Source organism: Podarcis liolepis (assembly GCF_965112155.1).
Source record: "Podarcis liolepis genome assembly, chromosome: 11".
NCBI lineage: Eukaryota > Metazoa > Chordata > Lepidosauria > Squamata > Lacertidae > Podarcis > Podarcis liolepis.
The window spans coordinates 56810481-56835265 of NC_139565.1; the positions used below are offsets into that span (position 1 = coordinate 56810481).

Here is a 24785-nt window from a genome sequence, read left to right on the forward strand (position 1 = left end):
GAATTATTACAATTTACAATTATCCCACTGACCAATTTTTTGGTTTAAAACATGGTATTCTTTCCTTCCAATCCAGTGGCCTTGAAAAATAAAAATGGGTGCTGTATAAATAAAGCCACAATTGGTTCTCCTTTCCATGTGATCTACCTGAGCATCAGGCAATAACTTCCCTCAGAATCATGGAGGCAGCTAATTCTAAACCCCAAAGAGACATCACACCAATCAGGAACATGAAGACCAAGGCCCAGATCTTAAAATCTCTTGCTCTGCAGTCACAGAAACACACGCCACAAAAAGGGGCACATGGTCCTTAACATCTCCAAAGCCCTCTTTTCCATGTAAGACAGTCACATCTCAAGAGAAATTTCCTTTGCTGTCCTTGCACCTCTATTATCTCTACCTTTCAAATAGAAAGAGGGTCACATGACAGCCTGCAGCAGAAGAACCCAGCCCAATGCTGGCACGTGCGTTCTTTGCCAACATGGCTGTCTTCTGCTTGGAGGTTGTGTCATGGGCTCTTGAGAAATTTGAAGACAAAGGTGCTCGCCAACTGCATCCTCTTTTATGAAGGAAAGCAGATCTCTCCATGACCTGTAGATATTGGATGACAACCATTCCAGGCCTGCTGGTCAAGGAGTCTTCCGATTTCTTTGGGGTGTTTCTTTTTTTTTGGAGAAGCATTAAATCTTTGTATGAAACGTTGATCACAAACTATGGGCCTTGCTTATGGCTGATGTAGATGCTACACTCCTTACAAGGAGGCTGCTGGAAGCAGCTTTCCTGTGATGAGTGATCCCTGTTATAAGACCAAAACAGGAAGTATCTCAGAAGAACTTCTCATGAAGGTGCCACCTAAACAGCAAGATGTCTTGACCATGGCGGTGGCTTAATCCCTAGTCACTGGAACAAGATCCTAGGATGGGAACAGCATCAAGAGCTGCGCGAGACACAGGTACTAAGTTGCAGCAAGGTAAAAACCAAAGACCAAAACCAACCCTACAAAGACTTCCTTCTTCGGGAAGTTATCTTGGTTGTTTCTACAGCTGCTTTCCTTATATTCTTACTTCTCGATCTCTGCCACAAGTCACTACAGCAGAGGATTACTGTTCCTAACTAATGCTGGGCCAAAACCATGGACGTGCATGTCGACGAACCTTTTACATCTCCCATGAAACACACCCTCCCTTCTGAGCAAAATTGTTCGCTGGGGGTGGGTATCAGTGGAAGATGAAATGTGTCCTCATTGCCAAGGCAACCAGACCAAAACAGAATTGCTCGGATCTAATTGTTGCACATTTTTCCTAGCCGGTGCAGAATGCAGATGTCATCCATCGACACTTGCTTTCGGTGGGATATGCATTCGGATATATATCCTCACCCACGTTTTTCTCCAGCCTAGTCATAAGCAACTGGAATTGGGAAAGTCTTGCCTAGTAATGAAAGTGGACAAAATCGCCAGTATGGTGTAGACAAATAACGAGCATCAACATTAACGCCTAGGCAAGAGAGATTCATTTCCTCCTAGAATCATAGAATCATAGAATCATAGAGTTGGAAGAGACCACAAGGGCCATCGAGTCCAACCCCCTGCCAAGCAGGAAACACCATCAGAGCACTCCTGACATATGGTTGTCAAGCCTCTGCTTAAAGACCTCCAAAGTAGGAGACTCCACCACACTCCTTGGCAGCAAATTCCACTGTCGAACAGCTCTTACTGTCAGGAAGTTCTTCCTAATGTTTAGGTGGAATCTTCTTTCTTGTAGTTTGGATCCATTGCTCCGTGTCCGCTTCTCTGGAGCAGCAGAAAACAACCTTTCTCCCTCCTCTATGTGACATCCTTTTATATATTTGAACATGGCTATCATATCACCCCTTAACCTCCTCTTCTCCAGGCTAAACATGCCCAGCTCCCTTAGCCGTTCCTCATAAGGCATCGTTTCCAGGCCTTTGACCATTTTGGTTGCCCTCCTCTGGACACGTTCCAGTTTGTCAGTGTCCTTCTTGAATTGTGGTGCCCAGAACTGGACACAGTACTCCAGGTGTGGTCTGACCAGAGCAGAATACAGTGGCACTATTACTTCCCTTGATCTAGATGCTATACTCCTATTGATGCAGCCCAGAATTGCATTGGCTTTTTTAGCTGCCGCGTCACACTGTTGGCTCATGTCAAGTTTGTGGTCAACCAAGACTCCTAGATCCTTTTCACATGTACTGCTCTCAAGCCAGGTGTCACCCATCTTGTATTTGTGCCTCTCATTTTTTTTGCCCAAGTGCAATACTTTACATTTCTCCCTGTTAAAATTCATCTTGTTTGCTTTTGCCCAGTTCTCTAATCTGTCAAGGTCGTTTTGAAGTGTGATCCTGTCCTCTGGGGTGTTAGCCTCCCCTCCCAGTTTGGTGTCATCTGCAAATTTGATCAGGATGCCCTTGAGTCCATCATCCAAGTCGTTGATAAAGATGTTGAATAAGACCGGGCCCAAGACAGAACCCTGTGGCACCCCACTAGTCACTTTTCTCCAGGATGAAGAGGAACCATTGATGAGCACCCTTTGGGTTCGGTCAGTCAGCCAGTTACAAATCCACTGAGTGGTAGCATAGTCAAGACCGCATTTTACCAGCTTCTTTACAAGAATATCATGGGGCACCTTGTCAAATGCCTTGCTGAAATCAAGGTAGGCTACATCCACTGCGTTCCCTTCATCTACCAGGCTTGTAATTCTGTCAAAAAACGAGATCAGGTTAGTCTGACATGACTTATTTTTCAGAAATCCATGCTGACTATTGGTGATCACAGCATTCCTTTCTAGGTGCTCACAGACTGTTTGCTTAATGATCTGTTCCAGAATCTTCCCTGCTATTGATGTCAGACTGACTGGGCGGTAATTATTTGGGTCCTCTCTTTTCCCCTTTTTGAAAATAGGGACAACATTTGCCCTCCTCCAGTCTGCCGGGACTTCGCCTGTTCTCCAGGAATTCTCAAAGATGACTGCCAGTGGTTCTGAGATCACATCTGCCAGTTCTTTTAATACTCTTGGATGCAGTTCATCTGGCCCTGGAGACTTGAATACATCTAAACTAGCCAAGTATTCTTGTACTATCTCCTTAGTTATTCTGGGCTGTGTTTCCTTTGCTGAATCATTTGCTCCAAATTCTTCAGGTCGGGCATTGTTTTCTTTATCGGAGAAGACTGAGGCAAAGAAGGCATTGAGGAGTTCAGCCCTTTCTGTGTCCCCTGTTTGCATTTCACCATCTTCTCCTCTGAGTGACCCCACTGTTTCTTTGTTCTTCCTTTTGATACGAACATACCCATAAAAGCCTTTTTTGTTGCTTTTAACCTCTCTAGCAAGCCTGAGTTCATTCTGTGCTTTAGCTTTTCTGACTTTGTGTCTACACGTGCTGGCTATTTGTTTGAATTCCTCTTTGGTGGTTTCCCCCCTTTTCCATTTTTTGTGCACATCCTTTTTTAATCTTAACTCAGTTAAAAGTTCTTTAGATAGCCACCCTGGTTTCTTTAGGCACCTTCCATGTTTTCGTCTCATTGGTATTGCCTGACGTTGTGCTTTTACTATCTCCCTCTTAACAAACTCCCAGCCATCATGAACTCCCTTTCCTTTTAGTATTGCTGTCCATGGGATCTCACCCAGCACTTCCCTAAGTTTTATGAAGTCGGCTTTCTTAAAGTCAAGAAATTGAGTCCTAGTATGCTTGGCTGCTACTTTCCGCTGTATAGTAAACTTCAGAAGAGCATGATCACTCGCGCCTAATGATCCTTCCACATCTACCCCACTAACCAGGTCATCAACATTGGTTAGGACCAGATCTAAAATGGCTGTTCCTCTTGTTGCTTCTCCCACTTTCTGGACAATGAAGTTGTCTGCAAGGCCAGTGAGGAATCTGTTTGACCTATTCAGAGGAGGGCAGTAGATTTGTTTTCTCTCAGTGCTGTTGTCACATAGTCCTGCCTGACTGGTTGCAGGGTGCTGTGGCATCATCGTGATCTTTGATTGGCTGGGATCATGGTGTGATGTGGCCTTTTCAAGTAGAACAAAATGGCGCCCCAGCAGTAGCAGGCAGAGGGAAAAATGGCAGCAAACAAACACAACATTTTTTTTGCAAGAAAGTGTTTTTTCTCCACAATGAACATCCCTAAACAGCAGGTTTTGCAGCTAAAATGAAAACTCAGGTTCGTTTCTGCTAATTGAGGCATCTAAACCTTCCAAAGCGCTTACCTTTGGCCACATGGCTTTAGAGACTGAAAGGGAAGAATACTGGGTAGAGTACATACCCGACAATCAACACATGTTCAGAGAGGGGAAATGGGGTTCCTTCGTTTTGCTTGCTGCCCATTCTGCTGTGGTGCTTTGCCAGGGTCTCATAGCTATTTTGCATTTTTTAAAAAAATGGAATATACAGTCACCAAATGCGTGCAATGCATCTGTTGCCAGGCTGACCAGTTCAGACTGCAAATTTTGTGTGTGTCAGAGAGAGAGAGTGAGTGTGAGGGCTGACCCTATGAGGAGACCGAGTGAGGCAGCTGTCTCAGGCAGCAAATCCTGATGTGTGTGTGTGTGTGTGTGTGTGTGTGTGTGTGTGTGGAGGGGGGAGTGGCCAGAGCTGTGAGTCCCACATGGCCTGCCCTGTGCCCCTTACACCAGCCCACTGCCCTTTAATGAAATCTCCAATTTAAAAAATGGGGAAGAATAGATAATGAGTAGCCCACTTTTTTGTAGATGACTACGCGGGTAGCACTGTGGGTTAAACCACAGAGCCTAGGGCTTGCTGATCAGAAGGTCGGTGGTTCGAATCCCCATGACGGGGTGAGCTCCCGTTGCTCAGTCCCTGCTCCTGCCCACCTAGCAGTTCGAAAGCACGTCAAAGTGCAAGTAGATAAATAGGTACCACTCCGGTGGGAAGGTAAACGGCGTTTCCGTGCACTGCTCTGGTTCGCCATGCTGGCCACATGACCCTGAAGTCATGCTTAGTCATGCTGGCCACATGACCCGGAAGCTGTACGCCGGCTCCCTTGGCCAATAAAGCGAGATGAGTGCCGCAACCCCAGAGTCGGTCGCGACTGGACCTAATGGTCAGAGGTCCCTTTACCTTTACCTGTACTACCTGGAATGTAACATGTCAGAGGTTAGGATAAAACAGAAATTATACATATTCTTAGTACCCTTTGGGGTCATTTTTTTCAAACTCCCCAAACAAAAAAGGTTTCAATCTTGCTGGTGATGTTTAAGGCATTAACTGCCAGAAGTTAACACCTTTCCCTAGCTCTTGTTCCCTGCCCCCTCCTTAAGCATCTCAAATCCACAACTGAGACATGGAATAAAGATGACAAATATATACATTTACCTTGCAAGGTGATATGCTCTTCTTCATTAGAGGTCTTCAAACAGAAGCTGCGTGGCCACCTGTCAGGGATTCTTTCACTTGGGGGTCCCTTCCAACCCTACAATTCTGTGAATTATTGGATATTGTTTCTTCTTTGCCAGGTGTCTTGTAATCTGTTTCTTTATTCCAGATTGCCATAAAAAGGTCTCTAGGCACGCAGGTTTGTTTCTCAGTATATACACTGTATCTTCCTGGATTTTAATAAACCTCCTGATGCTTGGCTGGTAATAGCAGGTAACTTAACTTTTATTTGCTGACCAGATGGCTTGACAAGAATGAGGATGATGGCATGATTATTCGAGAGTTAGTTCCAGCTGGGAGATCATCTATTCTGGAAAGTGAGTTTGCAAATGGATTTCATGTCTGGCTGTTCAGTTTTTATTTCATTGGGACGGGGGTAGATAGAAAGCATTCTTTTAACTTCTGTCTTTACACTTGCTAAGATCTTCTCATTCTTTCTGGCCAAGTCCTTTGAATATCTATTTTTTCTTTCCTCCATCAAGCATAGGAATGGGTGACACTGACCATTTTAGTTGGTCCTGAAAGAGTCTGAAGTATCATACATGAATTCATAGCTTCTGTCCTTTCCCTTCCTGTTCTTTTTCGATCACCAGTGATGAGGGATGAGTTTTTGCCATACGTTTTCAGGTCTCATACCTAGCACATGCTATTATTTCTGTAGATATCGGTTACCACATCAGCATAAAAACAGGGGACGTCCCTGGAGCCAGCTCAGATTCAAAGGTTTTGATCAAGCTCTACGGTGAAAAAGCAGACACGAAAAAGGAGACTCTTTTGGTGTCTGATAATGACTTAGAGGACTACTTTGAACGAGGACGGATCGATATCTTCACTCTTGACACAATGGACATTGGGGAGGTAAGAATGAACTACAAACATGGCTTTGAGCCACAAAGGACTGGTTTAATTGTTAGGGTCACGATGGCTTTAAAAATGGAGTGTGGTTGCCTAGCAGTTTATCATACTTTATGGCATCACATGCTTTCTAAACTGAAACCCACAGTTAAGCAATAGCTTTTTTAGGCTCACAGAAAACATCAGAAATAGCACGCAAGGGCTCCAGAGCTCGTTATCGAACTCCATGTTGAGGAAAACAGTGGGTCGAGGCAGGGGAAGGGGAAAAATTGGAGCATGGTGTTTTGAACCCACTTAGGGGGCAAACCTATGGAAAGATCCACTGGGACAAGCATCTTAGGATGCAGCAGATCACTGGCCCAGCCAGCTGATTCCTGTCTCAGCCACGTTCAGCTGGCATTAACTCCCCCATTCCAGCTTGGCCAAATATAGCTCCAGCACATCTTGCTCAGCTCAGCTCAGCTCAGCCTCAGCTGGCTGAGCTAAAACCAGGGAACATTGCCATCATGTTTCCTGTTAGTCTTCCATTCTCCATGCTAGACACATGCCCAGCTCCTTCAACCGTTCCTCACGGGAACTGGTATCACAAGACTTCTATTTCACCCAGTGGTGTAGCAAGGTCAGGTGGTACCCGATACGGAAAATTTCTTGTCACCCCCCCTCCCACACACATTGAAATCTAGTTGGACTCCCAAGAGACTGTGATCTACTCAGAGTACAAAAAAACAGGCTGTGATCTACCCATTGTCATTGCCAGGAGTTGCTGAGCTTTTTTGGGGAACGATTGACCAAAGCTTTTTTTAGTGAATGCTTGGCCTATGTTGTTGAGCTTGCCTGCATGTCTCCTCCAGCAGCCAGGCAGCACAGTGCTGTCAAAACAAAGCAGCGAAATGCGGTGCCACTAATCCCCTCCCCCTCATGGCTCAGGGTAGGTGGGAGTCGCAGGCGTGCAGCACGCCAAATGTCACCCACCTCGGTAATGACACCCGGGGCGGTCCACCCCCATCGCCCCCACCTTGCTCCGCACCTGACCCGCACCCAGGGTAGGTCATGGCAGGGGCATGGCAGAAAGAGGACCAAAATGGGTGAACTTAGAGTGGACCCTAAGCCCATTCAGTTCTGTGATGCAACCCAGCACCCCAGCATAAAATGCTCTTTTAGGAGGATATCTCAATCAGTAGAGCATGAGACTCTTAAACTTGGGGTCGTGGGTTCGAGCCCCCCATGGAGCAAAAGACTCCTGCATTTGCCGGCTGGGTGTCCCTTGTGGTCCCTTTCAACTCTACAATTCTACGATTCCATGACTTGTTCTCTCTCTGCCATGCTTAGGTGGAGCAGAAGGCCTACTGCTGAAGGGGCTTTGGATCTGATGGAATTTTACACTAGCTTAACTTACATTGGCTTGCTTTACACCAGCTTCCTGTGCATAGGACTCCTCCCTACCTCTGCAGTCTGTAGGAGTCTTAATATGATGTGCTGTTGGTGTTGCGCAGGTCCAGAACATTTAGCCTCTACTCAACAGGCTTCAGTCATTTTGAGAGCTGCTGGGATCATAATGATAACAACAACAACAACTGATCTCCAGGGTTTTTTTGTGTGTGTGTCCAATGTTAGTCATACTCAGAGCAGAACCATTGAAATCAATGGGCATGTCTAACTTAGCTCCATTAACTGCAATGGGTCTACTTTGTATGGAACTTAGTTGGATGCAACTCATCAAATCTAGACGTTGTATCTGCCTGCCTGCTATAGCGCTGAGCAGAATCCAGAAGTCCCCTTTGACACAGAGAGCAAAGACAACTGAGGTAGTTGAGAACTGAGCAAAGATAGAGCAATAGGCATTTCCATGACGCACTCAAACGCTTTCCATCCTGCCTCCCAAAGATCAAGCGGATTTCCATCGGGCACGACAATGTAGGACTCCGAGCTGGCTGGCACCTTGGCAGTGTTGAGATTTCAATTCCTGTCCATGGCAAGCAGTACAACTTCCCTTGCAACCGGTGGCTGGACAAAACCGAAGCCGATGGAAAGGTAGAGATTGAAGTCTACCCCAGCGAGATCGTCCCAATTGAGAAACGTAAGGACTGGTGGCACCTTTCTAGTGATGATGATTGATAGCATTTTCTGGGAGTGAAAGAAAGGGAGGGTTGTCCTTTGGATGTTGGAAGATTTAGGGCAGATACAAGAAAGCACTTCTTCACATAGTAAATCATTCCCCCCCCCATAAGAATATTTTACTCCTTTCCATATTGAAAATTACATTTGTATCTCAACAGTTATAGTCAAATTCAACAAAGCTAGTGACTTCCAGCTCACCCAATGTCTATGTTTATACAGTTGCACCTTGGAAGTCAAATGGAATCTGTTCCCCAAGTCCGTTCGATTCCCAAAACATTTGAAAACCAAAGCACAGCTTCTGATTGGCGACAGGAAGCTCCTGCAGCCAATCAGAAGCTGCGGAAGCCCCATCAGACATTTGACTTCCAAAAATAGTTTGCAAACCGGAACACTCACTTCCGGGTGTGTTGCGTTCTGGAGCCAAAGCGTTTGAGAACTAAGCTGTTCGAAAACCAAGGTACGACTGTATTCCAAATTACATGCAATTGCATTTTAAGGTTCTGTATTATCTAATTTCATCCTCTAAAATCTATTGGGGGAAGAAAAGAGAGAACAGCCTTAATTCCCGCAATAACCTCTCCTCCCCGTCTGCTTCAAACATAGTGATAAATTACGAGGTGTGTGTAGTGACTGGCGACGTGAGGAATGCGGGTACCAATGCCAACGTCTTCATGCAGATTTATGGTGAGCTGGGCAAAACAGAGGTCCTGATTCTGAGAAACCGGTCAAACAACTACGAGAGAGGAGCGACAGAAACCTTCAAGGTAGGGCTGAGCCACAGAAGGGGCTTTAACTAGATTTCTCTGGGGTGAGTGCTTTCCCTCTCCGCCAGCAAAAATGTGGTGGATCTAGATATTGCATCTTTTTGCCAGGCTTGATGTTCGACGAGCCTTCTTCAGTTTTAGCTTCTCTGAGGTCATGCCTGCACAATGTGTTATGAAGTTCAAAATGTGCCTTGTGGACATGATCACAGAGAAACAGAAAATATGAACCTTTAGCTCTCAGCCCTGAGAGCTGTGAATGAGATTCTCTCCTGGTCAGAAATTGAAATTGAAATACTTTATTGTCACTTGTACAACTTGTATACAGTGAGATTACACGAGCACCCCCCACTCAGCTCTCTTAGTCTTAATTTCCCTTTTTTACTGACGCACACACATCAAACCCGAAAGTCAGTTGCCCTGTTGTTATCTTTTCATTCAACAGCCTAACAGCCCAGGATAGTAGCTATTCTTTACCCTGTTGGTGCGACTAATCATGCTTCTGTATCTTCTGCCTGAGAGCAGGAGATCAAGAAAGTGCCGGCCAGGGTGTGAATCATCCCTGAAAATTTCCCTCACTCTCCTGAGGCAATGTTCTTCCGCAATGTCATCCAGTGGATTCACGGAACAGCCCATAATATCTTGTGCTGTATTCACCACCCTCTGTAGGCACTTCCTATCAGTTGATGTCAAACCAGCGCACCACACCGTGATGCAGTATGAAAGGACACTTTCTATGTTGATTGACATCGTTCTTCCACAATAATCTGAGGAGATTGAGTCTCTGTTAGGCTTTCTTAACCACTTGGGTTGTATTGATTTTCCAAGTAAGGTCTTCACTGAGATAAACTCCTAGGAATTTAAAGGAAGAGACTCTCCACACAGCCCTCCCCGATGTACAGTGGGGCTAGTTCTCCTCTCTTCCTCCGAAAGTCCAGCACCATCTCCTTTGTCTTGCTGATATTAAGGTGCAAGTTGTTCCCGAGGCACCATGTAGATATTTTTTATTTTTTATTTAGAAGCAGAATATCTGCCACCTGCCTGTCAATTTTCTGATGTCACAATTACTCTCCGGTTGTGACTCTTGTATTGCAGGGGGTTGGACTAGATGACCCTGGTGTCCCTTCCAAATCTATTCTATTATCCTTTTTCACCCACAGGGGTCTTCAGAAACCCCATCCCAGGTCATTATGATTTAATTTGGAAATATTTGTAACTCTCCCCAGTACCCTACCTCTTCTCCCAACTTCCACATTGGGCTTCTGGACCATTCATTATTTCATTCTATATTTTGTTAAACCAACTATTTGGTCATTTTAAAAAAAGATTTACCGTATTTTTTGTACCATAACACTCACTTTTTTCCTCCTAGAAAGTAAGGGGAAATGTCTGTGCGTGTTATGGAGGAAATGCCTACGGGTGGCATGCCTACGGATTTTCCTCCTCTAAAAACTACGTGCGTGTTATGGTCGGGTGCGTGTTATAGAGCGAAAAATACGGTACATATCTATGACTTGCCTGTGGGTTAGTTAAAGATTATAATTTCTTGCTGCGTGTTCTTTTGTCTTTTGCTTTGTTGCATAAACTGCAAAATCATTAAATGAAAGCTATTAAAATATAAAGAAAAGAAACCCTCTTCAAAAAACTGTCTTTGCAAGCACTGCCTATCATCTGTTTTATATTTTATATAAAAAATCCTCCTGTATTTTTGTTATTTATGCTCAGTAGTCTTGTCTTTAACAAAATTGGTACTATTTAGAAAACACCCTTCTGTCCATCAATCTGAAATATAGAGATCATAATATCTAACAGCAGGCATGGCCAAACTTGGCCATCCAGATGTTTTGGGACTACAACACCCATCATCCCTAGCTAACAGGACCAGTGGTCAGGGATGATGGGAACTGTAGTCCCAAAACATCTGGAGAGCCATGTTTGGCCATGCCTGTCTAACAGGGTTGCTGTAAGGATGACAGAGAGCATGTACAAAACGCTTTCAACACCTTAAAATGCTGTCGAAACGCTCAGGGTTTATTTTACTAACCATCTTGAAGGTAGAAGCTGCGGATGTTGGCAAAGTCTACAAGATCCGAATTGGCCACGACGGAAGTGGCATTGGGGACGGCTGGTTCTTGGAAACTGTCACGGTTAAGAAGATGCCGACAAGGGAGGAAAAGAAGAAAAAGAAGAAGAAGAAGAAGAAGTCTTCTGAAGAAGCGGAGGAAGAGGAGGAGCCTCAGGAGATAGATATTATGGAGGTTTATCAGTTTGAAGCCCACCGATGGCTGGCCAGGGATGAAGAGGACAAGGAGCTGGTGGTGGAACTAATACCAGAGGATGGAGAGGAAATTGAAGGTAAACTAGGGTCACTGGAAGGTAAACTGGGATCGAAGGGTCATAGCTCAGTTGCAGGGATGGAAAAGATCCATAACTGAAAGATGCTGGAGAGCTGCTACATGTCAGTACCAACAATTCTGAGCTAGATGCGTATAAGGCAGTTTCCTTTGTTAGTGTGCATGATTCCTAGTGCATTTCCTTGTATCCCGCTTTAGCAGGTACGGACCTTGTGTGAGCAGGGTGGCCAATGAGTGGAGATCCATGCAGACACGAGTCCAGGGTTCTCCAACTTTCTGATAGTTTGAAGGGACTTTAGTCAGACCTCCTTCCAGTTCAGGAAATAGCCCTGCGGATTCCCCCTATCTTTTCCTCTGCAATGCAAAAGCAGCCTGGGGAGGGAGACTTGGGCAAGGTGATTGGGGAGGAGACTTGGACAAGGGCAGCGTGGTGTAGTGGTTAGAGTGTTGGACTAGGACCTGGGAGACCAAATCAGCACTGGGCACCAAAACTCACTGGCTGACTTTGGACCTGTCCCCACCTCTCAGTACTTCAAAGGGTCGTTGTGGGGATTAAAAAAGGAGGAGGACATTGTATGCTACCTTGATGTATATTTAGCTCTAGGAGGCTTATTTTGGTCAGATTCAAGTATATATACTTCCTGGTGTTGAGTTGGAATCTCCTTTCTTGTAACTTGAAGCCATTGGTTTGAGTCCTACCCTCCAGAGAAGGAGAAAACAAGCTTGCTCCATCTTCCATAGATACAATCAAGTAACACTTCTAGAGTTAACCCTAAATACATTACTTCTGGTAAATGAGCCACGATAGCTACTGGAGGGCCAGGAAAATTTGTATCCTGGGCGTTTGAGACTTGTGCACCCTTGTACTATCTAGTGTAATGATCTCTGGAAGGCAAGCAAGTCCCGATAAGAAGTAATGACTCTCTGGTAGTTTTATGTATGTTTATTTACAAAAAGACACACCCAGAGCACTGCTTCTCACCTGCTCGCATTGATGATAGTTAGTCAGTCTGAATTTTCGCCCCTCCCACAGCAGGAAGGACGCCAAACTCCTGTCTTTACCCTCTTGCCCTTCCGTTGCCATCTGATCTTATCCAGTCTCCTAGAACGGGGACTGAGAGGCTGGCCTTCACCCTCCCCACTGTCATTTGACAGTCTCAGACCTCTGCTTATCTGCTGGTTGCATAGCAGTGCTCTGGATGCCTTCTAACTCTTCCTCTTCTTGAGAACTAACAGAGTCTTCCCCAGGAAGGCGGGTCAAACTGTCCTTTCTCAACTCTGTTAGCCAGCTCTCCTCTGCAGAGTCAGTCCCTCATTCACTTAGTTCGATTTCTGAGTCTCACTCTTCCCCTGCGCTCTGGGGGGCCACTTTCCTGACACCTGAGACCAAAGGGCCACATTGGTTGTCAGATGTGAATTTGCCCCCCCCCCCAGCTCTCATACCCTACTAAAACAAACACAATACTTGGTAAGTGTGGGTACCCTATGATGAGAAGAGTCCTGAACTCCCTCCTGGAGGAATTCCCTGTTTAGGGAAGTTTTTAATGTTTAATGCTGTATTGTGTTTTTACTATTCGGTTGGGAGCCGCCCAGAGTGGCTGGGGAAACCCAGCCAGATGGGCAGGGTATACATAATATATTATTATTATTATTATTATTATTATTATTATTATTGACTCACCAGAACCCTTCAGCGAATAACAGAGGCTAAGCCTAAGCAAAACATGTTTACAGAAGGGAAAACAAGGAGTCCTCTCAGAATCTGAATACAGATTTATGGCTTCCTTCCCCCAGCAAACTTGTATGAAGTCAATGTCATCACTGGGGGCGTGTGGGGCGCCGGAACGGATGCTAACGTTTACCTGAGCATCTATGGTGAAAGAGGAGACACCGGAGAGAGGCACTTGAAGCGCTCAGATCACCTCAACAAATTTGAGAAGAACCAGGTAAGAACCTGAGAACTCGGTGTCTGGATGCAGGTCACACGCCCAGCTAATCCGGCACTCCAAAAAGAGCCAAGAGATAAACATGACATTCTGCTCTTCTCAATTGCGGCACATCACCAAACAACAGACCTGGAGTAATATTTCAGATTTACAGCTTCTACAGATTTGTTCCCAATGAGAACTTTCTCCCCCGTACAAATAGCAGCTTTCAGGGAGCAGTTTCCCTCCCTTAGGATCTCAGCAGGAAAGAAATGAGTTAAGCTCCTCCATCCCTTCCTCCTGCAACCCTGATAATTATCAGCTCCCTCCATCAGCTGCTATTTGTATTTTTTTAAATCATGCACGATAAATGCACTGGACGGTGCATGTAACATTGCATCCAATTTATCTGTTGGGCACTTGCAACAGACCATTAAACAAGCAGAGTTGGGGACAACAGTTTGACTGTAGATGTGAACCTGCCTTAAACTGAGAGGTTTGTAAAAAAAAAGAAAAAGAAAAAAGGTTTTATAAGGCTGATTAATATTCTACAGCCTTTTAAATGTGTTTGTGGGAGGGGGGTGTTATTGTTTTGTTTTAACAATTTCTTTGGTTTTCTCCCTGGTATTTTTATCCTGTGAACTGCCCTGAAATCTTGTAATGAAGGATGGTATCTAAATAATAATAATAATAATAATAATAATAATAATAATACATGTCCTGGGATGCGGGTGGCAGAGCCTAGGACTCGCCGATCAGAAGGTTGGCGGTTCGAATCCCCGCAACGGGGTGAGCTCCCGTTGCTCGGTCCCTGCTCCTGCCAACCTAGCAGTTCAAAAGCATGTCAAAGTGCAAGTAGATAAATAGGTTGGAAGGTAAACGGCGAACTCCAGGGGGCGCTCTCTCTCTCGCTGCTTTGCAGGTGGACGTATTCACTGTTCCAGCCATTGATCTGGGAGAGCTCAAGAAGGTACGCATCCGCCACGATAACACCGGAAGCAATCCCGCTTGGTTCCTGGAGAGGATCGAGGTCATTGACACCAACGAGGACATCACGTGAGCGGATCAATGACTGTCCCTCAGCTAAGGCAACATTCTGGGTCCTGACCAATTCACAGGGCAATTGAAATTAATTTGCAACTCCAGTTGTATATATAACCTAAATGCCCAAGAATTGCATAAGTGAAACAAGGCATAGAGTTGTTGTTAGGATAAACACTACACAGAACAACCTAAAGGGGAATTTCAACAGTGGGGTCCTCCTTTGCTTGGGTAGTGGTACCCTTGGGTGTTCTACAGTGTAGCCCTAAACATTTATACCAAGCGACGAATTCTTTTTGGCTTCCCCCAATTTCCACTTCTGGTTTGTTTCTCCTTTCACCCATTTTGCTGCCTCTTAAAAGAAAAAGCTACTAATAACATATTTATACAATAACATCAAACCTAAAAACATAAAAAATAACAATGAATACACCATATTACTTCTCTATCTTCTACACATTTTCTAATACTAACGATGTGAATGTTTATTTAAATCCTGCCATCAAGTCTATAGACTTTCTTTGTTTCTGCAAGTATAATATAAATGGTTCCCATTCCTTTTCAAAGTCACTGTTGTCTTTTTCTCTGTCATTTTTGCCAGTTCTGCATAGTTCATCAGCTTCTCTTGCCACTGTTCTTTAGTTGGTATTTCTCCAGTCTTCCAATTTTGTGTGATCAACATTCTCGCTGCTGTAGTGGCATGCATAAATAAAGTCCTCTTTTCTTTCGGTATATCTTGGCCTAAAATACCTAATAAAAGGCTTCAAGCCTTGATGAATTCAATGGGGGTTACTACCAAGTAAGTGGATATGGGACTGCAGTCTTAAGAGTCTACCCTCTCCCCCAGAGATTTTCAGTACAAGACTGGGTTGCCTTTGTTCTATGATGCCCCTATACAATATCTAACCTCCTGACAGGTCCCATTTGCCTTCCCCCAACACCCAGGGTCAAAAGAGGTTTGGATAAAGCAGCATCTGCAAGAATGATCATAGCTGTCAACTTACAGATTTGAAAATAAGGGACCAGCAGCCTTGAAAATAAGGGACCAGCAGCCAAAATAAGGGACCTGAAGCCTCACCTGTTCCAGGCACTCCAGTCTTCCTGTCCTCCTGCAGTCTGGTCAAACTCATGCTGGTAGCTTCGAGAACACTGTCCAACCAACTTTGTAACCAGAGGTTCAACTGAATAGAATCTGAATCACATGCACCACAAGGCCTATGCAGCCTCAACTTAAGATGGCTCCCCGGCCTGGCTTTGCACTGCAAAGTTTGCAGCAGCACGTGCAACAAAATGGCATCCAGCATTCAAAAAACCCCTCAGCTTGCATTAACTAGCCACACACAAGGCATGCAAGCTCCACCCCCCAGTCGTTCTTAGACTTCTTATTGGGTGAGCAACACAGCCAAGCAACACAGTTGGAGCCTCTCTTCTCCCTGGCCGGCAGGGAGGGAGGGAGAGGAGCTGCTTCCTTTGAAATTTAAGGGACATCCATCAATAAGGGACAGCAGCGGGACATGGCGCTGGAATAAGGGACTGTCCCTTCAAATAAGGGACACTTGACAGCTATGAGAATGATACATGCCTGCAGGTCAGATCAGGTAGTGTGAGGTTTGAAACCAGCCCACCACCTTTCTCAAAATGGCTGTACAAGAAAGCTAGCTGCTGGCCAGAGCTTTCGATATTAGGTCATTTATTAATGTTATACAGTGGTACCTTGGTTCTCAAACTTAATCTGTTCCAAAAGTTCGTTCCACTCCCAAAACTGTTCAAAAACCAAGGTGTGGCTTCCGATTGGCTGCAGGAGCTTCCTGCACTCAAGCAGAAATCGCGTTGGACATTCAGCTTCCGAAAAATGTTCAAAAACTTACTTCCATGATCTTGGTGTTCGGGAGCCGATTTGTTTGGCAACTAAGCCGTTCGAGAACGAAGGTACCACTGTATATATTCTAAAAAGGTTGTTAAGATTATCAACAATAACAAAAGCTGCATAGCTAAGATTTCCTGGATACTTAAGGTAATACTGTCATAGGCAAAGATTGGAAGGAAAATAATTTTTTATTTAGAATGTTACCAATCAAGAGATCAGAGACAGAGATAAAGGGTTGGCAAAGTATGATTAATAAATTTTGTAATGGGGATAAGAAACCTAGAATTAATAAAAAAAGATGGTATAAACCCCAGAAAACAGGGTCCCCCCAACATAAAGAAAACAGGGTCCCCCCAACATAAAGTTATATAGCAAATCGATTAAGATATATCATAGACTGAATAACAGAACAATGAGATTTAGAATGGTTAGAGAGTGGTACACAGGAAATGAGGGAGAAGTTAGTGAATATATACGTTTTGATCAAACTAAATAGGCAATGGTGGCAGGAATATTGAAAATCCCTTATTAAAATCACCATTGAGATATGGGCGATATATAAAGGAGAATTGATACCAGTAAATTTCTCAATAATTCTGGTGGTGATGATAGAAGACTTCCCAGTAAATTTAAAAAAAGCAAATTGAAAAAGAAGTGAAAGAGAAGAAAATGCTTAAAATAAAGGAATGGGTGGAGAAAATGAGGGGCAAAGAACAAATAAAAGAAGCTCTAACAGGAAGTAAAATAACTTGGTTTAACTATATACAACTGAAGCCCCACGTTGGGCAAAAGATCCCTGCATTGCAGGGGGTTGGAGTTGATGATTCTTGTGGTCCCTTCCAGTTCTATAGTTCTACAATTTCTTGGTCTACTGTCCTACTGACCTGCCCCTTTAAGGTCAAGCTGGAGAATACATCATCAACCTTTATTACGGTCCAGAGACCCAACAAATCGTTACAAAGCAATACACAATTCATACAGTCTACCTCCAGGTTAAACAAGCATTTCGTTCAGAATATAGGGATCATTGGTTCTTGCAACCACCGATAAAAACTTGGCCACTGCTATTTTCCCGGCAAAGGTAGCAGCAAAATATCAGTTTTCCTGGGAAAGGTACCAGCAAGGCATCAGTTCAGCCCTGGCTTGCTCATATTTTGCACAGTGCAACAAAATATATAATTAGCTACAAATCTTTACTCTTAAGTGCAGAGGGAACAGGGCGGATTGATCACAAATTGTCGGATCTGGATCCTAGCACGAAGGTGAATAAAATGGCTTTAACCATTTGCCCCTGTGATGGGTGGCAATCTGAACTCCTGCCTGCAATTTACATAAGGGAGGAAATAATTGAAGAGTATGAGAGGGTTTTTCCCCTAGGCAAATTGCAGGTGTAGGGTCCCAGATGTGGACTAGGAAAGCCCCCTCACTGACTCCCTTGTTCTGGCAACGTGCTAAAATAGAAGATTGCGGGGAGCACCTGTCCTTAAGGGCATTGGATATGGAGCCAGCATATTCTCAGGAGTTCAGCCTACATTCGAGTAGGACCTTGGCAGAGACACATGTGCGACTGGCATGTTCCCTCCCTCCTGGTCAATCGTTTGGGAGCTTCTTAAGTTTTCTTCAGCCCGAACATCACAGCGACCGATGCCAACAGACACCGGCACACTTAGGGATCCGCAGAGTTTGCACATCTTGCGTGACAGACCTCTGCATTTTGGCTAATCTACTTTATTTACATAGAAACACACATTGAGCACTGCAACATGGCTCCCTCTCTCTCTAACATCAGACAGCAAAGAGAAAAAGAACAAAGGACAATAGTCCCACTTCACAGAACACAGTAACACAAACATCTTGTTTCCGTCACTTCCCACTCTGTGGAATCAAAACATATACCATCATGTGAAAGACAACAATCCCATGACTGCAGTCATAGATCAGGAATTCTAACACATATTGCCTAGGCCTTTAGAGTAGGATCTCAGTCTGGAGGTGGCCAAGGGGAGGTTGCTAAACTGTGCTGTTCTTGCAGTTATTATTTCCCATGCCAGAGGTGGCTGGCAGTGGAAGAAGACGACGGTCAGGTTGCCAGAGAGCTGGTCCCAGTGGACGAAGCCTTTGTGCTGAAGGATACAGATGATTCTGGGTCTCTTGCAACACTCGGCCTGGAACAGAAAGGTTTGCCATCAGCTCTTTACAATTGCGTCTGCATCACAAAGGCTGAGGTTGAGGAATGAGGAGAAATGAGGACCAGAAATGAGGAGAGGCTTTGCCTCCTCCTCAAGTGTTTTTGCTTGGCTGGAATGAGTCCTTAAACTCTGCTTGAACGCCTCTTCCTTCCTTGAATAGATGACAGAATTGTGTGGGCTTAAAAACTAGCTGACTGGACAAATGAAGACATCTGAAGGCAAATCTTTAATGGTTGATGTTTTCTTGTGTTTTTAATATTTTGTCGGAAGCCTCCCAGAGTGACTGAGGCAACCCAGTCAGATGGGCAACGTTTGAATAATTTTTTTAAAAAATTACAAATGTAAACTCGCAATGTTTAGCCCACTTTTGCTTCTTGCCCCGCCCACTATTGGAATGTGGACTCCAACAGGTTGCACAGAGGGGAATGTGGCCCTCGGGATGAAAAAGGTCCGCCGTCCCTGTCCTAGAAGTATGACTCTACTGCGGGTCTTGGATCACTTCTATTCAATGGCTAACTCACTCCATAGAATAGTCCTGTGTGTGAAGGAATAAGAGAGGGCATGAAATTCTCAGACTGGAAGAAATTTAAAGACTACCTACAGAAATATTGTAAAATTAATGAATGTTGAAGGGATGTTGGACTGAAAATAAGCGGTATTGGTAAAAAGATGAACAAGAATATGTAAATGCGGATTGACAATGCTTGGAAATATATAGTTATAATAGGTTAAGATAATAAGTAAAGATAAATGATAGAGGGTAAGGATTTGCTGAACTAACTATGTGAACTGGAATACAGAAAAGGGGGGTGTGAGGAGGTCAGGAAATAAGTAAATGAAATATAAGACATGAAAATATTGATTGTTTTTCCTTTTTTAACTTTCTTCTTTACTGTCTATGTATCTGGTTTTCGTATTTTTGTATTTTTTTGTCTTTTATTATTGTTATGCTTTTTTATTTTCTATCTACAATTTTGTAACTTTCTATTGTCTGAAAAAGTTTAATAAATATCACTTTAAAAAAAAAAGAGAGGGCATGAAATTCACAGTAGCTCGGAAATCAGCCCTTGCCAATGGAGATTTTTCTTCTTGACAGCTCAATCCACAACGTTTACCGTGACTGTGAAAACTGGGGACAAGAAACGTGGTGGGACGGATGCCAATGTCTTCATCGTCCTTTATGGCACCAAAGATGATACAGGTGGGAGCAAGAAGCCCAGCCCCAGGGCGAAATGGTGGGGTACTCATATAATTCACTGCCAGGGCTCAAGAGAACTGGCATGGAAGGTTTAGCTGCTCCTTCCAGAAAATGCTTTTCCATCGTCTCATGGCAAAATTGTTTTCTCACTGGAGCAGCCAAATCAGACTGGAGTTTCTTTTCTTGCCATGGATAGATGAACTACAGTGGTACCTTGGGTTACAGATGCTTCAGGTTACAGACTCCGCTAACCCAAAAATAGTACCTCAGGTTAAGAACTTTGCTTCAGGATGAGAACAGAAATAGCATGGTGGCGGCATGGTGGCAGTGGGAGGCCCCATTAGCTAAAGTGGTACTTCAGGTTAAGAACGTTTTCAGGTTAAGAACGGACCTCCGGAACAAATTAAGTTCTTAACGCAAGGTACCACTGCACAAACTTTTGAGCTGTTGTGTGTGTCCAGGCCTTCTTTGGGTCTTCAGCCGGAGCCTCTTGAGATTCCTTTTGGCAGTTCCATTACACAGTATTAAGTGCAGTTCATGTTCTGAAATGCACCAGATCTGACTGAATTAGGGATGGACAGATCAGTCAAATTCCACTTTCACAGGTTTCATTTTAAAGCATGATTCTTCACATCATTTCTGTGGATGGTTGTTGTTTTTAAAAAAATCAATGTGAAAATCTTTCAACCCCAGACAAAGGGAATGACCTACTAATTGCAGTGACTGTACAGTGGTGCCCCGCAAGACGAATGCCTCGCAAGACGGAAAACTCGCTAGACGAAAGAGTTTTCTGTTTTGGAGGTGCTTCGCTAGACGAATTTCCTATGGGCTTGCTTCGCAAGACGACAATGTCTTGCGAATTCCTGCAGGTTTTTTTTCCTTTTCCCCTTCTTTTTCTAAGCCGCTAAGCCGCTTATTAGCTGATCCGATCAGCCGATAAGCCGCTAAAAGACGCTAATAGCGCTAATAACGCTAATCCGCTAATCTGTCAATGGGCTTGCTTCGCAAGACGAAAAAACCGCTAGACGAAGAGAATCACAGAACGGATTCTTTTTGTCTTGCGAGGCACCACTGTACTTGCTAGCAGTAGTATAATTGTATCAAGTATTTTAACAAGTGCCTCTGTCAAGAGGCCCTACGATTGGTCAGAATAGGGGCAGGTGAGATATCAGGTGCAGGTGTTGACATCAGGCAGGTGTCTTTACTGTACTCTTTTTGGCATCTCCTTAAAACATTTTTGTTTAGGCAAGTCTGTCCAGACGTGTAGAATGTTGACATACCATTTATTTCCTTTTTAGCAACTGTCGGTTTTGATTATCTTTTGCATGTTTTAAAATACCTGTTCTTTTGTTGGCATCCATCTGTCTCGGCTGTTCTAAATGTTCTTTTAATTGATAATTTTAATGTTTGATTTTATATTTTTGTAAACTGCTTAGAGGTTTCCTTCTGATCAAATGGTGCATAAAATTTTGTTACGTAAAAATAATGGGACGAGGAATGATTTTACCTCCAAACCATTTATTCATCCAAATTATATCCTGCCTTTCAGGATACAAATCCTTCCAAGAAAATTTACAAGTAACATCCAAATACATTCAAACACACACACACAAACACTTATTATTATTATTATTACTATTAATATTGATAAAATTTATATACCACTCATCATCCGAAGATCTCAGAGTGGTTCACAAGATAAAAATAAACTAAATAAACAATAAAGCATGTAACAAGTTATCAGGATCTTTCCCACGGGGCAGATAATGGCAGATGGCCCTGAGGGAGAGAAGAAGGTTGATTTGGAACAGGGTATCCTGTCTTCTCTTCCAAATCCCTAAGGACAAAGGGTTGTCACCAGCTAAGTGTGACCATTATGCTCATTTGCCTTCAGAAGCAGTAAAGCTCTGCTGGTTGAAAAACAACTGCCTCTGGTCTATTTTTTGGGAATCTTGCAATGTATTTAAGTTTTTACTCTGCTAACTATACATTGGAATATACTCTGGATCAATATTGAGTAGAGGTTCAATGGCTCAACAAGGATGCCCAGTGGCTACTGCTTTGGCATATGCCCAGATACGTCAACCGCTGGTGCCAGCATTCTATGCCCTTTTAAAATGTGGCACTTTTGGGGAAGGAGGAGTGTTATTGCACTGTTGTTTTTATTTTGATCTTTTCTGTGAACTGCCCTGAGACCTCTGGGTTTAGGGCGGTATATAAATTCAATAAATAATCATAATAATCCTTTCCTTTCCACCTCCCTCTGTGAATTAAAACAAAACAGGGACGATTGGCCTGAAGGCTTCTAAGACGAACAAGAACAAATTCGAGCGAGGAAAGATTGATGTGTTCACGGTGGAATGTGTGGACCTCGGAGACTTAAAAAAAATTAAGATTGGCCACGATAACACAGGTATGTTGGCTTGAATGTACAAAATTGCTCAAACAAGCTCTAGAGAATTATGACTCAATTAATTGGGGACACAGGTCAACTTGACCCTGAGACAACGTCTAGGATGGGCACCGGTCCCAAGCTTACATGATCATGGGGGCTTCCTCCAGCCATAAATATGATGGTTCATCACCTTTCCTAATTTGCATATTTTAGAGGTTACCGCCCACACACTTCCGCTGTGCTTTTCTGCTTGTATGGTGGTACCTTGGTAAAACCACTTTTTACCTGTTTGTAGCAGAGTTTCCCCCGGAGGCAGAGGACAAGAACAGGAGTCATACTCAAATTCACAGTCAAAAGCTTCTTTATTGCTTGACTGGTTGCACAAGCATTTCTGTTACTATTATATACAAGCTTTTTACCGTATTTTTTGCTCTATAGGATGCACCAGACGATAAGACGCACCTAGTTTTGGGGGGAGGAAAACAAGAAAAAAAATATTCTGAATCCCAGAAGCCAGAACAGCAAGAGGGTTCGCTGCGCAGTGAAAGCAGCAATCCCTCTTGCTGTTCTGGCTTCTGGGATAGCTGCGCAGCCTGCATTCACTCCATAAGACGCACACACATGACGTAGCAGCGTAGGTATTGTTGGAGTATACTGTTCGCTCTCTCTGCTTGCCCATTGGTTTCGGGGTGTCTGGCCATCGAGAAGCTCACCTCGACCTGTAGCAAGCTCATGAGCTTCCTCCAGAACCTGGAAGTAAATTGTTTCCCGCGGTCCGAGATTACCCTCGAAGGAGCCCCGTGCAGTCTGAAAATGGGATCCACAAACAACCTACGTCTGCAGTCTACGTCTGAAAATGTGATCCACAAACAACTACGTCTGCGCGGAGAGATCGGAGCGGGTGGGAGGCTGGTTTTGAATCCTCAGAGGATGGTGTCAGCTCTTTCTGGGGATTCCCTGCGTCGTAGGCCGAGGAAAGAGACGAGGTTGTATCGGAAAATCGCGCCGGGGGTGGAGGGGGTCCTGGGGAGGAGGTGGATGTCAGGGAACTGCCATCAGAGCCAGAGGGAGAGGGAGGGCTCCAGAGGGGTTCCGGAGAGCGTCCCGGGAGGGAGAGAAGCAGCACATCTTCTGGGGAAGGAAATCAGCGTAACACCAGTGGAGAAGGGGGGCAGATGGGGGAATCGGCGAGGTGGCTCCAAGACTCTTCGCTGGGAACCAGTGGGGAGAGCTCGGGTCCTCTGATGCCCACACCCTCCCTGCACAGAAGGCTTCCGCGCAGGGAGGCTAGGCGGAGACTATGCGTCAAAGAGCTTCTTTGCTGGAAGAAGTTCAAGAAACACCCACTAACGGATTCTGCCAGTGATTGAGACAGTCACAGGCGTGTGGCTGTCCAGACAGAAAGGGTTAACTCAGGCAACCAGCCAAGGATGGCGTTGATTTACACACAAGCAACCCCTAGAACCATTACACTCGGGTTAAGTACTTAATTCGTTCTGGAGGTCTGTTCTTAACCTGAAACTGTTCTTAACCTGAAGTACCACTTTAGCTAATGGGGCCTCCAGCTGCCACTGTGCCTCCAGAGCACGATTTCTGTTCTCATCCTGAAGCAAAGGTACTATTTCTGGGTTAGTGGAGTCTGTAACCTGAAGCGTATGTAACCTGAAGCGTCTGTAACCTGAGGTACCACTGTGCTGTGTGATCAGACCACACCTGGAATACTGTCTCCTGTTTCTCTGCAGGTAAAGCTCAAGGTTGGTTCTTGGAATGGGTAGAAGTGGATGCCCCATGCCTGGGGCTGTGTCTTGTGTTCCCTTGTGGCCGTTGGCTGGATAAATCAGAAGACGATGGAGCCATTGAAAGAGTTCTCTTCCCTGCAACCCTACAGACCAGGACATATGTCCCATGTGAGTAGTGTTGCTTGCCAGAATATTTGGTGTGTTTTTAAATGAGGATTTTTTTTTAATTGTGTGGAATCCCCTAGGTTGTGGAATTATGTCCCTGCAGAGGTGTGTCTGGCTTCTTCACGATGTACCTCTTCTTTCTGGCCTTTGAGACATGAGAGGTGTGTTTTCAGGACCCAACCTATTATTGGAAATGTCATATGTTTTAAGAGTTTTTATTTCTGCCCTGCCAGGGAGGAATGGCAATCTAAGCTGATGGACTATGCAGAAATGGCAAAGCTAACTGGAAAGCTCAGGATGCGAGAGGACAAAAACTTTAAAAAAGAATGGGGGGAAATTGTGATTTATTTAAGAGACCGTTGCAAGCAGATGAAAACATTGGCAAGATTCTAATCTCACTTGTAACAAATATTACGGACAATATGGATTGATATAAAATACAAATTGTAGAATAATATGCAGTTGTAAATGTTGACAATAGGACCCGTGGGGAGGGGAGTCTTGAGATTCAGAGTAATATCTATATATAGAGAAGCATTTGGATTGCTATAATTTTATATTTGTGAAATCAAATAAAAATGATTTCATAGAAAAAGACATGCAGAAGACTGCACTGTTTAAAAACGGACATCGGCAGAAAGATGAAGTACATTTTGATATGCAAACATTCGTTAATCTGAAAAAATTATAAACCACAATAAAAAGGCTTTCCATATATATATATATATATATATATATATATATATATATATATATATATTAT

At 44.1% G+C, this 24785-nt stretch overlaps 1 protein-coding gene across 6 annotated transcripts in view; it reads left to right on the forward strand.

Annotated features, from left to right (window-relative positions):
- Positions 1-24785, forward strand: part of LOXHD1 (lipoxygenase homology PLAT domains 1) — a 181133-nt gene that overhangs the window by 89503 nt on the left and 66845 nt on the right. For all 6 annotated transcript variants that reach the window (XR_014517219.1, XM_083465658.1, XM_083465661.1 and 3 more), the window contains 11 exons: positions 5656-5732; positions 6077-6273; positions 8155-8347; positions 8992-9152; positions 11204-11504; positions 13298-13449; positions 14351-14484; positions 18369-18514; positions 19622-19726; positions 22008-22136; positions 23861-24025. Coding sequence is in view for 5 of the 6 variants with exons in the window: in XM_083465658.1 (XP_083321784.1) it covers positions 5656-5732; positions 6077-6273; positions 8155-8347; positions 8992-9152; positions 11204-11504; positions 13298-13449; positions 14351-14484; positions 18369-18514; positions 19622-19726; positions 22008-22136; positions 23861-24025 (1760 nt within the window). In the remaining variant the exon portion in view is untranslated. The remainder of the gene's footprint in view (positions 1-5655; positions 5733-6076; positions 6274-8154; positions 8348-8991; positions 9153-11203; positions 11505-13297; positions 13450-14350; positions 14485-18368; positions 18515-19621; positions 19727-22007; positions 22137-23860; positions 24026-24785) is intronic.